A 13,904-nucleotide genomic window follows, 5' to 3' on the forward strand; every position below is an offset into this window, starting at 1 on the left:
CATTCCATGTCTCCCGAATTCGTTCACCCATTCGCCGTAATTGCATTTGTAGTGTATGTAATATTAAGTACTCCTGCTGATGCCATCATGTCTGGGCAGGCGTCCGTCTGATCGTTTGCACCGCATTCCATGTCTCCCGAATTCGTTCACCCATTCGCCGTAATTGCATTTGTAGTGCACCCATTCGCTGTAATTGCATTTGTAGTGTATGTAATATTAAGTACTCCCTGCTGATGCCATCATGTCTGGGCAGGCGTCCGTCTGATCTCCCTGCTGATGCCATCATGTCTGGGCAGGCGTCCGTCTGATCGTTTGCACCGCATTCCATGTCTCCCGAATTCGTTCACCCATTCGCCGTAATTGCATTTGTAGTGTATGTAATATTAAGTACCCTGCTGATGCCATCATGTCTGGGCAGGCGTCCGTCTGATCGTTTGCACCGCATTCCATGTCTCCCGAATTCGTTCACCCATTCGCCGTAATTGCATTTGTAGTGTATGTAATATTAAGTACTCCCTGCTGATGCCATCATGTCTGGGCAGGCGTCCGTCTGATCGTTTGCACCGCATTCCATGTCTCCCGAATTCGTTCACCCATTCGCCGTAATTGCATTTGTAGTGTATGTAATATTAAGTACTGTAGTACTTAATATGTGCTTAGCAACGTTGCAGTAGTTGTGAGTTTACCTTCATGTTTTCTTATGTTTACGTATTCATTCTATCATCAGCCAAGCTGTCGTTCACATCTAATAAATACATATTAGATACTTCACAGCATTCATGAGGAGTGACCACTGAAGCTCCGTTTCGTTAGAGGCAACGATGTTAAAGGACAAAAATGTAATTGTAATCAGCCTGATTCAGCGTCAAGTTACAGATAGAGCAGCAGAGAGACAAAGGCAATCAAGGTCTTCCATTCAAAAGACTGCGCTACACTCAGGCCATATGCATTTACCCTAGACCAGTTTTGTCCTCTCCTGTATCTTTTGATAGGGAGTAGGGAGGACTGCAGACGACCAGTACCTACCGGTTGCAAATGGCGATTTGGCCCGGGATGCAGAGCGTTGCAGAGGACAGACTGGATCTCACTCAGACCGTTGGCCATTTGTATTGCGTTCGGAGTGCAAACCTATGCTGGTCTGCAGCGGCTTGAGAGTAACCGCAAAAGCACCTGCAGTAACACTGCATCCAGTAATTAATAATTCCAGAGCGTTCCCTTGGGAACATCTGAGTGACTTGGCTGTGACTTGTGATTGTTAAAGCAGTGAACCCGTCGACTTTGTTCCCTGTTGTAACGTCAAATGTACTAGTATATTTTGTCCAGTCCTGGGATAATGGGTTATCGCCTCGCGGTGGCTGCCGTGGCGGCGACTGAAGTGGCCCTTACGATGGCGTTTACAACCGTATTGGAGGACTTCGGTCACGGCTCTCAGCGCTGCACTCCAACGGAGCCAGCCAGCTGGTGATGACGCAGCGTTAGTATGTCGGCGCCAGCCTTTTCCGCCACAACGTCTTCCATCCGCGGCGGATGGAAGACTTTGTGGCGGAAAAGGGTCGCGGTAGCGGACCGTGACGTTCTGCATAGGCGGAGCAGTGAAGTCACCCCCAATTCGTCCAATGCATAATATAACGGCAAATGTCTGAAAGGTTCACATTGAAGAAATAAAGTATGCACAGCACCTGCGGACTGATTGGTTGATTGGTGATCCGCCGATGCACAACGTCACGGTCCGCTACAGCGACCCCGCGGATATGGTCTGCACTCTGCGAGGTCGCTGACAAGGCCAGATTGTGGTGGGGATTTTACGGTGAGTGCGGCATGGAGGACGTCATCCATGCTGTGCTTCATTGTCGATGTACAGCGACCCTCGTCATCCGCGGACGAGGCTCGCTGTTGCTCGACAATGAAGATGGACAGCGTGTCGGGGAGTGAAGCCGGACCGTAGAAGCCTTTCTGGACGTCATTTAATCACAGCCACCATTTGGTTAATGGTAAGCGGTTCGGCGACTGCGTGTGCCTTATACAGTATACTTCCATAATAAGTAGATCTTAATAACGCCATAACGGCATAAACGAAATCATAATTCGAGCGTTATGCAATGCTGGCATTGAGTCGTATCCGGAGCCTATTGACATTTTGCGCGAAAATGGAAAGCGCCCGGATGGAGCCACGCGCTGGAAGTGGTACCGGGGACAGCCTTTAGTATGGGACGTGACCTGCAGAGACACTATGGCAGATTCGTACATCGACGCGACCTCAAAGTGCGCTGGCGCCGCCGCCGAACTGGCTTTCAGAGACAAGATGGAAAAGTACAAGTCGATTATTGATCGCTGCTATTTTGTCCCGTTTGCATGCGAAACTTTTGGCACTTGGTGTAAGACCGGCAATGTTTCGTTAAAGGAGATTGGGAAAATAATGTTTATGAGGACGGGCGAGAGTCGCTCCACTTGTTTTTTGTTTCAGCGTTTAAGCTTAGAGATTATGCGTGGTAATGCTATGAGTGTGTTGTGCACAGTCCCTTCTCATGTAAATTGGGACAAATTCTTGATTTGATTGGTATCATTGAGCGAAGCTCGCTGTATAAATATTGAGAGATTAAATTTAATTTACGGTAGATCTCGTTGGCTCTGGAATATGAGTAGCAGCTTTTCTCATGTAAGCGTTACACGGTTGGAATTTGCACATTTGCAAGTCTAATAATTAAGTCCAGGCGAAAGGCGTGGCTAGTGTGGTCACGTGAAAAGCGACAGCAGCGCCACGGCGTTTCAGAGGGTAGCCGCAAATTCAAGTGCACTAGCCACCAGACTTGGGCCGCCTTTTTGCGGAGCGGGAAAATTCTCCGCCGTTCCCGCCCCTCCCCGCTTTTTTGGAGGGCGGGAGCGGGTGGAAGTTTTGAGTTTGGAGGGACGGGGCGGGGAGGAAAAAAGTGTGAGCGGGCGGAAGCGGGATTATTTCAAAGGCGGGCGGAGATCAAGCATAAAATAAAAGTTAACATCATTTACTGAAATATTTTCACTATTTTTTATAGAATTTCTAACGGTTTTTGCGGCGAAATTGCTTGCTGGCTTCGCGCGAAAATTGGCAACTGGTGTGGTCTTTGAACAGACATTTCTGAAAAAGAACACACGGAAAAAAATTAAAAAATGAAAAGCACTGAAAATTTTTTTCACAGTTTTGGCGGGCGGGTGGCGGGAAATTAAAATATGGCGGGCGGAAGTGGGAAATTTTTTTGTTACGGCGGGGCGGAGCGGGGCGGAAAATTTTAGCCAGAGCGGGGCGGGCGGAAAGCGGAGATGTCGTTGGCGGCCCAAGTCTGCTAGCCACAGGCTAGCTAAAACCATGGCTTGCAGTTTGATATGTAGTGTTGCCCATAAAAAAACTTAAATTTTCGGAACTTCATGTTATTATCGTTTTGATTTGCATCGTGTATCTAAACTGTGATAGCATACTACAAAAAGAACAACAGAAATCTGAATTCTTATCGTTCTTTACAGGGTCAAATTTGAACAGATAATAAGTTTTGCTTGATCCTAATTTACCTGTTTTGTGCATAATTTTATTGTCAATAATGTGATTTATGCTAGACTGTGATTTATGCGGAAACAAGTAAGTTATCAAATAAATTACCGCAAGTTTAAATTCGAGTGTTAACGCTGCAATATCGTGTTATCGTGTTATCAAATCGTGTTATCAAATATTGAAATTATTTCGCGTTTTTTGGAGAGTACATTTTCTAGGCGTCAAATCGCTTGTACGGTTAAAAATTATTTGTCCAAACATGCGCAATCTTCGGATTCATCTTTGACGCTGTATGCATTCAAAACTGCGGATTTTACTTTTGTATCTACCAGTGAAAATACTAGAGTAGTGATGTTAGTTAAAATATACTTTATAGAGTACACTGTATACAACATTACCTCGAACCATATTAAATTTTAATATCCTGAATGTAAGCCATGCGCTATAAAGAACTATAATGGTTATATATGCATTAATTATCTACTGTACATGTTATATGCCAAAACACACTTATGAACAGGTTGCAGTTAGTAATTTTCATGATGTTATTGTTGTTTATTTAATTTGCGACAGAGCATCAACAAAAATTCTGTTGTCTGCCGTGCCACAAAGACAAACGGGCACCGTATTCAGAACTTATCGCTAGCAAACAGTTTACAAGCACAATACGTGCTTCATCATTGCAGTGCCTGTGTGTCTGAAAATATCCGCCCGGAAATGAGTGCTGCTGTATGGTGGTGCATATATAAGCGTTTAACTACAGATCGTGGGCCACAACAGCCACGTTGTGCTTTTCAGAGTCGAAGACAGTATGCAGATTGGACATGTGTGAGTCACTGACCTGGCCATTTTTTTGTGCATCTGTCATACCTGAAATTTTTTTGTGGTATTAGTTTGATAGAGAATTTAAAGCTGCACAACTTTTTTCTCTGTATTTTTGCTTTACAGCGCAATACAAAGCGTACACAGGCCAAAATTTGCTTGGACATCGCACATTTCCCGTAGACGTCCATGTTATAGAAACTGCTGCAACCCTCTGAAATCGCTCGAAAGAGGCAGACCATATCACACCTCATTAGGGTTCTGCCTGAACCTAATTATAATATATTACAGACACAGCCTATCCAATATCCATATCCGTATAATATATTAGTTAGTATAGAAGCCGATGCTGAAGCAGTAGTGACTGAGAATGTGTGCCAGCCTTTATTGTTCTGTGGTGGTACATTTCAAGATCGTCGATACATGTACGTACAGACACTACACAGTAGTTCACAGTTTCACGAAAATAATCAAACAAAGTGTTACGTAATTGACAACACGGCAACATTTTGGCGCTGCAAAAAAGGGCAAGCCGACCTGCACATCACAAGAAGCAGGGAGAAAACTGTTAAAGGTCAGAATGGTTCTGTCTGCGCTGATCTTGTGAGTCTTTCTATCTTTAACGGGAAAAGATGGAAAGTTGAAGACTTAAAAGGTTAAGGAAAATGGCCCGGTACATGGTGTCAAAAACTGAATACATGCGCTTTCGCTACTAATACATACTAAAACTATACATACTAACTAATACTAAAACTAAAACTTTCGCTTTCGCGCACTCCGAATCACTACATACATACTAAAACTAATACATACTAAAACTTTCGCTTTCGCGCACTCCGAATCACTTTTTGTAATACTTCATGTCATTCTAAAGCTAAATGATTTGTATAAATTGCTCTGAAAACCATTTCCGCGCGCAACATCCGGTTGCCGAGATATGGTGTATTAAAATTGGTGAAAAGTTTAAATCCAATGGAGTGCACCAAAAGTCTGGTTATTACCCGATCTTCTTGAAACTTTGCTGTAAAGGACACGAAGAGTCACTTGTTTACGCCGATGACTGCTACTGTGTATAGTACAGACTGTACATACGGGAAAAATGCGTAATTAAGGGTTAGGAATCACTGAGCATCCTTGGAGGCTGGTCACATAATTCATCTAAAGAGAAAACTACGGACAACACAGAGGTCACACAAAGCCCGGTACTGTGCGATCCGACGAAGAGGAACCCCGGTATCCGGTAGCCCCTCGTCGGCCGGGACGCGCGGGCACTACTCCGGGCTCTCACTGGGCAGCGAACCTTGCCCGGGATTCGCCTAACGCGGTGCCACCTGCTGTCGCGCGAGCCGTTCCTCTGAAAATTTCCCGGTTGACCGCATCTGCTCCGCTTATGCGCCACATAATTAAATGTTTGACTTAAGATGACACAACACTATTGTCCTGGGGCGGTAGAGCGTGATGGGTAACCCGAGCTTTGTGTCGGCATCCGCGAGATTATGCCAACACTGACGCTCGCAGCTGATCATTGATTTTTTGTGGTAAACGTTTCTCTATCGAAAGCAAAACAGGTGCACTTTTATTAGCACTTGTCACCCTGTTGCCATTGTGTTTATTGATTTTATTGTCCCACCTGTGCATCCTGCTCATCCTTGTCAACAAGTCACGCTAGCAGTTTTAATTCAAACGGGACAACATTGATCCACCAAACAGCGTTTTAGTTCAACTTTTTCCTCGGCGCCAAACTTTCTCACGCTAAATTTCCTGGGAATGTAGCCGCGCCGACGATAATGAACGCTTCCAACTTGACCATTAATTCAACTACCACATTATGGGAAGCATACGCCGTGCCACTGTTATTCTGGTACTGCCTGATGGTGCTCCTGTGCGTCCTGGGGACCCTCTCCAGCCTGGCGGTTCTCCTGGCCATCCTCGCGTCCCGCAAACTCCGCGCCGGCTCCGGCGCCCTCATCGCCAACTTCCTTGTCGGCATCACCGTTCAGTGCGCCGTCTTCCTCCCGCTCTTCACCGCCTCCGTCGCCGGCGTCCCGCTCTCCTGCCCAGCCACCTTCTTCCCGTACTTCCTGTTGAACAAGGTCATCAGTCTGGCCGACATGATGATCGGCATCAACCGCTTCATCGCCATCTGCTTCCCCTACCGTTATTCCCTCTTCACCACCGCCCGCGTCCTCACCACCATGATCCTGCTGCCCTGGGGGGTCGCCTTGATTTATTCCCTGTTTTTATTGTTGGGCGTGAGCGGCCGCTTCGAGCCGCTGCCGCCGTGGCACGCCTGCGGGACCACCTTCTTCAGTGCGGCGGCCTCCTTCACGTCGACATTGATCGGGGTCATCGTGCCCATCGGGACGTTGGGGGTGCTGTTCGTGGCCATGTTCGGGGTGATGGGGGTGCGGCGGTGGATGGGAGGGGAGCGGGAGGGCGGGAAGGACGCGGCGCGGATGCAGGCGCTGCGCCGGAAGCGCTACCAGAGCGTGCGAATGCTCTTCGTGGCCTACGTGCTGTACTCGGCGTGTTTCATGCCCACGCAGATCGCCTCGTCCCTCTTTAGCCGGCAGTTTCAGACGGATCCCCTGCTGCAGCTGCTCTTCCGGGCCGTGGCCCTCCTGGGATACGCCACTGTACCGGTAAGGTTCTCCAGGACCAATAACTGCTTTGCAGCCTAACAAAAGTCTATTTCTTTGCCACGCCCTTCCCCATAATTTTAAAATTAATTTTAAAATTTTTAAAATTTATTTGAAAATCGGTAAAAAATGCTATGGATCTGATATTGGTTCACTTTCGACCTTATGGCCGTGTGTCTTTTACAGCAAAGTTTTCAAGAAGATCGGGTAATAACAAGACTTTTGGTACACAAGAATGCATTTAAACTTTTCGCCCATTTTAGTTCGCCATATCTCGGCAACCGGATGTTGCTCGCGCAAACGATTTTCAGAACAATATACCAAATCATTTAACAAAACAATTGAGTCGTCAGAATAAGTGCCAAAAGTTTCGCATGTAATGGGGACAAAATAACAGCGATCAGTAATCGATTTGTACTTCCCCATCTTGACGGTGAATGCCAGTTCAGCAGCGGCGCCCGCACACTTGGAGGTTGCGTCGATATAGGAGTCCGCCATCGTGTCTCTGCATGTCACGTCCCAAACTAACGGTTGTCCGCGGTACCATTTCCATCGCGTAGCTCCGTCCGGTCGCTTTCCGTTTTCTCGCAAAAATCCCACGGGCTCAGGATACGATTCAATGCCGGCATTACACAAGGTTCGCAGTACAATATCGTTTATACCGTTATGCCGTTCCCTTCTACCAACACCCTTTTGGCAGGCTAGTCCGTGGTATCCATTCTCCGTTACGTCTTTTCCACATCTGACGCATGAGTGAGGTTCTACGATCTTAGCGCCAAGCCACAGTCCAACCGAAATACGAAAAGTCTGATCATCCAGGAAATTGCCGAATACCTTTGCGGGAAGAGCATTAAGCCAGGCCCCGGCGTATTTTGTGCTGACTGCTCTCAAGCGCGCTTCAACTCGCTTTTCGTTACCAACATTTTTCCACAAGGCATCAACGTTTTTCTGTATCACAGCATTATCCCATACGCACTGATGAACACGCGCTAAATTCAATGGTAATTCATCACAGGCGGACTCCTGTTTCAACATTCACACGCGTCGTTGACCAACTTCTCACTATTGCCATTGTAGATCTGTAAAGTTAGCTGACTGGTCGAAAACACGGAGGCCAAAAGGCCGAGGAGCCAGTGCTTTCGCTCGTCGCACACCCAAACCTCCTTTGGCAACAGGGAGCATTGCCTGCGTGTAGACAGGTCCGTCCAATTTGGTGTTGGTGATTTCTTCCAATGTTACTTTGACGTGCCTGTCAAAATCATCCAGCAGCTCCGGCACTTTCCAACAAGGACTACAACGCAGGGTATACATCAGCTTTGGGATGGACAGGCAGTTCCGCAAGAGGTAGAATCCGTGATGGGCATTCAATAATTTTAAGCGTTCTGCAAAAGTTTTAGCGAAGCAATTTTCTGTTGCAGTGAATGAATTATCGCCTCATCAGTTAAAGGTGCACCAAGAAACGTTACCATTTCAGGCTGCAAAACAATCGCACCGGGAGCAATTGAATGCAGCCTGTTCTTGGCCACCTCGCGTTCTTCAGCACTTCCACCAATTAGTAGCATTTCGCACTTTGCAGGATTTAACTTAAGTCCAGCGGCGCTGCTGGCGGCGACGATAGCAGTCAGGTCGTCTGCAACTTCATCCACCGTACCTCCCAGAGCACCGTCGTCCAGGAAAAACACCCTTAATTTCGACAACAAACTGATGCAGAGCAGTAGGGAGACGAGGCAGTAGAGCAATGGGCCCATAGGATCACCCTGCTGGATCCCCGTGGCGGATGACAAATCCTCATCACTGCCACAACATGAGAGGACAGACGGCGCTCCATACGCACTTAAAACAAACGGGTAGTATTCTGGGAAGTGTTCTAGGACCGACTGCAACATAATATCACGACGGACAGTGTTAAATGCATTTCTGTAATCGATTTTGAATAAAACACGCAAGCCGTCGTGCTCTTCGTGAATAAAACTTCTGACTGCATGTACAGCCGCTTCTGCTCCACCACGTGTACCACATCCAACTTGAGTAGGGGTGAACAGTTCATTCGCTTTTTTCCCACAACGCTTTGTGACAATCTTTGCTGCTAGTCTTCGCAATACGTTACCCACAGCGATCGGCCGAACTCCGCCATCCTTCTTTGACAAAGCAATTAGGTTTGCGCCAAACAGAACAGGTCTCAGCACCTCCGGTAACTTGCCAGCAACGAGAAAATTAATCAGCTTGCACAATGCAATACATAGCGGAGACTCGACAGCATCTTTACAACTCAACATGTCCTTAAGGTGCTGCGGACGGAGACCATCCAAACCTCCTGCAGAACCGCTAGGAAAACTGAAAACGGCACTAATAACTTCAGCGGCCGTAACGGGGGGAAATGCAGGAATGTCATTGGCGCTAGGTGAGGGAAAATGAGTGTCCAAAGGTGCATCGGGATGCTTTGATCGTAGAACTGGCAAAACTTTGGCATCGATATTCAAAACACTTTCCTCCGACGCCAACCTGGCAACTGCCTTGTGAACAGAACACTCGTTAATACACGATTCAACCATACGGCGTAAGTGCTCTGCATCGTTTGTCGACCGGCTACCGCCACGGATACGGCTTGTGGGGGTGCTGCTGGGGGGAGACCTAACTCCGCTCTCAAAATCGCGTAGCTGTCGTCGAAAACGTCCGGTCAGAGATTCTTTTTTCTTTGACGAAACCTCTCCTTCCGTAGCAAAGCACTGAGACGCAAAAAGTAACAGAGATGTCCAATGGGCGACGGTGGGCTCCTTCACGCACTGCTCAACAGCCCTGGCAAAGGTTTCTGCTGCTTGTGCACGGGCCGCCCTGGGGATTCCTTTGTTAATTTTTCCCTTTTTTCTCGCATCCTTCAACAGATCGATGATGGTTTGGGGAGATGAAAGTGGAGGGAGTCCGCAGGTTGGGAGAAGGAGGTTGGGGGGGCGATCGGGATTTGCTCTAGCGTAGAGGACAAGTTTTTCGGGCAGGCATTCTTGTGGTTCCCCCATCCACGCAATTCCTTGCCGCATCCCGAGCATGAAAACGACTGTGGCGGCATAAGAGGCTGCAAACGACAGTAAAAAGGGCAGAAACAAAGTTCTACAGAACAGAAGATTTCGACCCAGAACCGAGGAAACGACGTACCCAAATTACCTGGGGTTCATTTTACATTCCCCCCAAGTAACTTTGTCGAAAGCCCGAACAGAATCACAGGAATCTTGCGTTCAAAATCCATCCAGCTCCGCGCGGATTGTCATAATAATGTAATAATAATAATAATAATAATAATAACTAACTACTAACTTGTTATAAGTAACTTGTTATAAGTATCAAGTACTTATTTAACTTGTTATGTTAAAAAATTCCTTGTAAATCATTAAGTCCAGGAGTTAAAGGAGATTGGTAAGAAGCTGTTCATGAGAACAGGCGAGAGTCGTTCCACTTGCTTTTTGTTTCAGCGTTTAAGTTTGGAGATTATGCGGGGCAACGCTATGAGCATATTGTGTACAGTCCCTTCTCATGTTAACTGGGACAAATTCTTCATCTGATTGTACTATACTGAGTGGTTCTCGTTGTTGTGCATATTGAAAAATAAAATGAAATTAATCATTTAGCTTTAGTGGCATAAAGTTATACAAAAAATTATTCGGACTGCGCGAAAGCGGAAGTTTTAGTGGCATATATCCCATTTTTGACACCATGTACCGGGCCGTTTCCCTTATTGTTAAGCAATTTAAACCGTTTAATTTTTAATTTTTTTAGGAGTGCTTTATGAGTGCTTGGCAAATATGTCATAGGCATTGGTATAAATGTACAATAGCACAGTGAAGCAGAGCAGTACATATAAAATTAACGCGTGAAGTGTAATTGTGCGTTTTGTAGTATTAAAATGAATTTGTTCAGCGCACTCCTTTTCACTATGCTGACAAAGCCAGCACTTGCGCTAACTTCATAAGCCGCAGTTGATTGTCGTATGTTGCAGATCATCTATCTGCTGATGAACGAGCAGTACCGGAAGCCGTGGCGCCGTGTGTGGCGAAGGTTTACCACCCGCTTCCGGGCGCGGACGCGCGTATCCGATGCGGCGCTCCGCCTAACGGCCACCGCCATCATCGCCAACCCAGAAACGACCTACAACGCCGGCCGTGATCCCGGCACCGTTGATTAATCTCCCTTAACCGGCACTTGCAGGGCAGGCCGTGATTCGCACATGTTACCATAAAAAGCGCTGACTTAGTTATGTACTGCAATGTAAATAAAGGTCACTATGCAGTCACTCAGACGGTGGTTCGTAATCAAAGAAAATGGTACCGACAAACAACCTTAACTGAATAATGTACTACACGTGATGTTGTCCTAATATAAATCCGCGCAGAACATGGCAGAGGTTAAATAACAAACAACGGGAAATTTCATTAGGTTGAAAGAGTGGCGTGAATGCGTTATGAAAGAGAATCCAATAAAGTGTGACACGCGTGCAGCCGTAGCGCTGCTCTGATAAATAACCGGCTTCGACGGGAAGCCGACGAAGTCGCCGCTACGTGGGTTGACGATGGGGAATTATTGAGCAGATGCTCCGAACTCCGCTGCTCAACACTCCGCCGGTACGTTGCATAATGCAGCAGGATCTGTACAAACTTGTCCCGTAATTTCTAACGTAAAGGTACAGACAGCAAGCATTCTGCGCGAAGTTTTGCGCTATGAACGGCTGCCACTACACTACGTCTACCACAACGACAAATTTATTCCTCTAAATATTCTAAGATAATTATAAAGATTATTACCGGTATTCTAAGATTATTATTTTGATTTACAAAATTTAATACTTATATTTTATAAAGGTTAATCTATTTTATATATTTTTATAATTATGAAGGTTAATATTTCATAAATTGTATGGATAGTAAATAGTTTAGATGAATATCTGGCGTTCATCAGAAGTGCCAAATGAATGTAGAGCGTAGACAGTATGGCGTGACGTGCCGTAGTAGGGAATTTGGCGCAACCCGTGAATTTGTATTTGTCGCTGTATTGATGCGTTAGAAATTACGGGACAAGCTTGTACGGTACAGCAGCTAGCACGGGTGCCAAGGGCGTGTACGTTATACCCGGTACACATAAACATTAAGCCAGCGGAAGTGATGCGCATATTGACCAGATGGGACCGGCAGCGAGTCTCACACACACTGCTTTATTGATGATGCGGCTGTCGTTGTTTATTAATCCGCCATCTATCCGCTACACCGCTTGATTCCCGATTAATCCTTAACCTCTCCCCGCTCGCATTCACATCCGCATCACACACCACCCGGAAACGCCAACACCGGCGTCTGTAGCATTATGTGAATTCTACTGTTTATGCTGGTGTTGGCTATGGATTTCGCGGTGGCGACTAATTATACCGCGGTTAATTGGAGCGCCGCGCACGCTCCATGGATTGTCTACCATACGGAATTGTTGATCTGGTATTACACGATGGTGACCCTTAGTGTGCTGGGCACCGTGTTCTGCCTGTTGGTGTTGACGGGGATTCTCTCGTCTCGCAAGCTCCGCTTTGGCTCCGGCGCCCTCATCGCTAATTTACTGGTCAGTCAAGGATTCAAATTCAGCCGCTTATGAGTTCTTAAAACTGAGATAAAATGTATAACTTTAAAGAAAGAATTTTTTTTCAATTATTTCTATTTATTTATTTTTATTACTTATTTTTTTCCAATAAGCGAAAATTTTCCAAAATAAATTCGGGAAAATTTTCGTTTCTGGTCGATTAAATAATTAAAAGTAAGTGACGTTATGTCTTTTGCTCATTATTAATTTTATTTCTATTCCACTCGTTTCTGGGATTACTTAAATATATTTATTACAATTTGTCATATAAAAAATACTCGTACATATGATAATATGAAAATTCAAAAAAGGACCGTATCGTATATGAAACTAAATGAACATTGTGTGAAAACTGCAACAATTTTTTTAGTTTTTAACGCATTCAAGCACATGAAGGCCGTTATTAATTTTAAAATGGCTTGTTTGAAAAAAGCTGTGTAACACGCTTCTTGCGGCTTATAAGTGGCGGCTGTGGCTCCCCCACGGTTTTCTTTAGTAAAAGGCGAAAGAATATCACGATATGTGCGGAAACCTGAATTTGATCTGGCGTTTGAAATACGAAATGATGGAACTGCCCTGTAGGTCAGCCTGCTGCTGCAGTGCGCCCTTTTCGTCCCCCTCGTCACCATCTCGACGGCCGGCATCCCGCTGGGCGTCAACACCCTGACCCACGCCAGCCGCAGCTTCTGCCGGCACTCCTTCGTGGGCTACTTTATCCTGAACAAGGTGGTCAGCATGGCCGACATGATGATCGGCATCAACCGCTTCGTGGCCATCTGCTTCCCGCACCACTACCCCCGCTGGACCACCCGCCCGGCGCTGGCGGTCATGATCGGCATCCCCTGGCTGCTGTCTCTAATCTTCGGCTTCGCCATCTACTTCCAGGTGGGCGGGGTCTTCCAGGCGTCGCCGCCGTGGGGCGCCTGCGCCGTGACCTTTGCCAGCGACGCCTCCTCCTGGCTGTCGCTGCTCATGGGCGTCCTGCTGCCCATCGGGACGCTGGGACTGCTCTTCTCCATCATCTTTATGGTGATTTTTGTGCGGTGGGTCAAGAGCCGGCAGAGCAGCGGCGATCATAACAGCAAGGAGTTCCTGCAGCGGCAGAATCTGCAGCGGAAGCGATACCAGAGTATACGGATGCTCTTCGTCTCGTATATCTGCTACTCGGCCTGCTTCATGCCCACGCAGATCGCTTCCGCCATGTTCGGCAAAGAGTTCCGCCTGTATCCGGTGCTGCAGCTGCTCCTGCGGGCGGTCGCGCTGCTCGGCTACGCTGTTGTACCGGTAAGGGGAGATTTATTTAACAAATTTAA

At 46.7% G+C, this 13,904-nt stretch overlaps 3 protein-coding genes across 3 annotated transcripts; 2 read left to right on the top strand and 1 right to left on the bottom strand.

The window, feature by feature from the left end:
- The first annotated feature begins 6,129 nt into the window (after positions 1-6,129).
- Positions 6,130-7,468, top strand: LOC129582469 (trace amine-associated receptor 13c-like). Its single transcript, XM_055473982.1, has 2 exons — positions 6,130-6,984; positions 7,379-7,468. Exons 1-2 carry the CDS (start codon positions 6,130-6,132, stop codon positions 7,466-7,468), a joined length of 945 nt encoding a protein of 314 aa, XP_055329957.1.
- Positions 7,469-8,117: 649 nt separating this feature from the next.
- Positions 8,118-10,557, bottom strand: LOC129582190 (uncharacterized). The gene is made up of 2 exons (XM_055473634.1): positions 8,448-10,557; positions 8,118-8,363 (listed from the first exon to the last, which is right to left on the bottom strand). The coding sequence occupies exons 1-2, from the start codon at positions 10,023-10,025 to the stop codon at positions 8,355-8,357; spliced, it is 1,587 nt and encodes a 528-aa protein (XP_055329609.1). The 5' UTR covers positions 10,026-10,557; the 3' UTR covers positions 8,118-8,354.
- A 1,803-nt stretch (positions 10,558-12,360) lies between these two features.
- LOC129582470 (trace amine-associated receptor 7g-like) lies at positions 12,361-13,670 on the top strand. The gene is made up of 3 exons (XM_055473983.1): positions 12,361-12,573; positions 13,174-13,620; positions 13,659-13,670. Exons 1-3 carry the CDS (start codon positions 12,361-12,363, stop codon positions 13,668-13,670), a joined length of 672 nt encoding a protein of 223 aa, XP_055329958.1.
- Positions 13,671-13,904: the final 234 nt, after the last annotated feature.

The sequence above is a fragment of the Paramacrobiotus metropolitanus genome, unplaced genomic scaffold (assembly GCF_019649055.1).
Source record: "Paramacrobiotus metropolitanus isolate TYO unplaced genomic scaffold, Prichtersi_v1.0 Parri_scaffold0000007, whole genome shotgun sequence".
NCBI lineage: Eukaryota > Metazoa > Tardigrada > Eutardigrada > Parachela > Macrobiotidae > Paramacrobiotus > Paramacrobiotus metropolitanus.

What these genes read in the sequence shown, in the direction of transcription:
- LOC129582470 (XM_055473983.1), top strand. Translation starts at nt 12,361, where the DNA reads ATGGATTTCGCGGTGGCGACTAATTATACCGCGGTTAATTGGAGCGCC. An exon ending in CCCTCATCGCTAATTTACTG is followed by an intron (nt 12,574 to 13,173) that starts GTCAGTCAAGGA and finishes ACTGCCCTGTAG; the next exon opens with GTCAGCCTGCTGCTGCAGTG.
- LOC129582190 (XM_055473634.1), bottom strand. Translation starts at nt 10,025, where the DNA reads ATGCTCGGGATGCGGCAAGGAATTGCGTGGATGGGGGAACCACAAGAA.
- LOC129582469 (XM_055473982.1), top strand. Translation starts at nt 6,130, where the DNA reads ATGAACGCTTCCAACTTGACCATTAATTCAACTACCACATTATGGGAA. An exon ending in TGGGATACGCCACTGTACCG is followed by an intron (nt 6,985 to 7,378) that starts GTAAGGTTCTCC and finishes ACAAAATAACAG; the next exon opens with CGATCAGTAATCGATTTGTA.